Source organism: Echinops telfairi, unplaced genomic scaffold (genome assembly GCF_000313985.2).
Source record: "Echinops telfairi isolate 266 unplaced genomic scaffold, ASM31398v2 ScPeMD7_7410;HRSCAF=8448, whole genome shotgun sequence".
In the NCBI taxonomy this organism is placed as follows: domain Eukaryota; kingdom Metazoa; phylum Chordata; class Mammalia; order Afrosoricida; family Tenrecidae; genus Echinops; species Echinops telfairi.
In genome coordinates, this window is record NW_022111310.1 from 16,819,201 (window position 1) to 16,821,250 (window position 2,050).

At 50.8% G+C, this 2,050-nt stretch overlaps 1 protein-coding gene across 1 annotated transcript; it reads right to left on the reverse strand.

The window, feature by feature from the left end:
- POLE3 (DNA polymerase epsilon 3, accessory subunit) lies at positions 1–2,013 on the reverse strand. Its single transcript, XM_013007237.2, has 2 exons — positions 1,717–2,013; positions 1–1,497 (listed from the first exon to the last, which is right to left on the reverse strand). Exons 1-2 carry the CDS (start codon positions 1,817–1,819, stop codon positions 1,322–1,324), a joined length of 279 nt encoding a protein of 92 aa, XP_012862691.1. The 5' UTR covers positions 1,820–2,013; the 3' UTR covers positions 1–1,321.
- Positions 2,014–2,050: the final 37 nt, after the last annotated feature.

Below are 2,050 nucleotides of genomic sequence, written 5' to 3' on the forward strand. Positions count from 1 at the left end.
TTAAACAAGAATGTTCTTTATTTATAAAACACATTATAGCTTTCTCAAGACTCTTGATTCACTTATCAAGCTTTTTACTGTTAATCATTTGACAAGTGTCAAACTCCAAACATTCAACAGAGGCAAAAAGTGTTTAGAGCACTGAAGTGGGGAAAAGGCCAAGGCCGGCCCCGGGAGACCATCGGGAAGCACTTAAAGGGATGATGGTACGGGGGAATCAGATTCCTGAGCACCGTCCTTAAGGTTTAGAGAAGGGTGAGAATCATGTTTTAAAAGGCATTAGATTGTAACTAAAGAACCAGAGGAACCTACCCTTCCAGAGCTACTAAGCAGCTTACCAGCGTCCCCAGAGTGGCAGAAGTGAGACGAGGAGGAAGGAATGGGAATGGGACGGAGGGCAGAGGCAGGGAGAGAGGCAGATGGAAAAAGTGTGCCTTAAGGTTATGAAGTTTGGAAGGGTCATGAATTAAAGGCCGAGAAGTTGGGGGGGTGAGATTACAGGACAAAGCCTGGGATTCTACACCTTCATGTGTGTGAAGATGAACCCTAAAAAGCTGTACAGGGGCAGGCAGGGAGGTTCGGCTAAGACTAAGACATCTGTTTTGTAAGAAGGCGGCATTGGCATCCTCACTCGACTAAATACACACTACTCAATTAAAAGCCTGTCTGCCCAGGGGGCAACCACCCAGCAAGCCACGTACTCACTATGCACAATACAGAAGGGTTCCAAGTCCAGTCAACCCATCAAGACCCACTGTCAAGTAGCAAGGTTACAGCTTTGTTTTCTCCAAGGACTTTTTAGTAGTCTCCAAAGGCTACAGCACTCACTCTTTAGTAAGCTAGGACTGCCAAGTACTACCCAATCAAACACAGGCTGTCATGATCAAAGCCCCCATTTTTCCTGAGCCTCAGATGTGATCTGAAACACAGCAGGTTGGGTGGAAGTTGTTTTATTTTTATTGTGTGTGTGTGTGTGTGTGTGTGTGTGTGTGAAGGGGACGGGTAAGGAAGAAGGGAGTAGGGATCAAAAACAGCCTAACCATACATACAATCATAGTACTGCGTAAGAGAGATCCAATTGGCTAATTGGATTAGCTGCTCGGAATCCCTCTGGTCAAAAAAGCCACGCCTTCCAGATGGATTAAAGGAAACAAGGTGCTGCTCCTCAGGTGCCTACCGTCCTGGAAGCGCTGGCTTTGTGCTATGTTTCTAGCCAGTCTTATCTCCATCTTCTCAGTCCATCCACTGAAGACTGCTCACAGAATTGTGTCCCACCCTTCCGAGTGGCACCTTCCAAGAGGCCACGGTCTTCCCACGCCATTCAATTGTCCACCTCCTCCTCCTCCTCGTTCTGTTCTTCTTCTTCTAGCCTCTCCTCCTCTTCCTCGTTGTCCTCATCCCTGCTCTTGTCTTGCTCCTCCGCGTCCGTTTTCAGGTCTTTGTCCTTCTTCTTCTGTTCCGAAGCTTCCTTCTTGCCTTTCTGCTCCAGCCTGTACGCTGAAAGGAGAAAGGAGGCGGGTGAGGAGCGCACCAGACTCCAGCAACTAGCTCCATCCCAGGAGGAAAGAAAACCTGTCCAGCATCACAACAGACCGAAGTGGGGCCATCCGGGAGGGTCTGGGCAGCGGCCGGCGTGGGCTCAGTGGACTTTACGGGACGCACACTGTCAAGAGGCCCCAGGGCAGGTGGCCCTGGTTGAAGACAACGGGTGCTTACCTTCCAGGGCCTCCTTCAGGGGCGTAACAAACCGCTGGAACTCCATTTCTTCCATGGCGGAGAGGACGTCACTGGCATTGAGTGTCTTGCGCTTCCCTTTCATCGCGAAGTTGTTGGCACTTGAGGAAGGTGGGGGTGGGGGTGGTGAAGGAGGAGCCTTCAGAGGCTGTCAGCACCCTCTCGGCCAGTCCCTCCTGTCCCTCTACCAGGGGACTAAGGCAGAGCCGCTTTGATATGGCTTCGGGCTCTGTAAGGACGGTGGACCTCTCCCCATCGTGCCTGCACGCACACAACACACACACACACACACACACACACACACACACACACACAC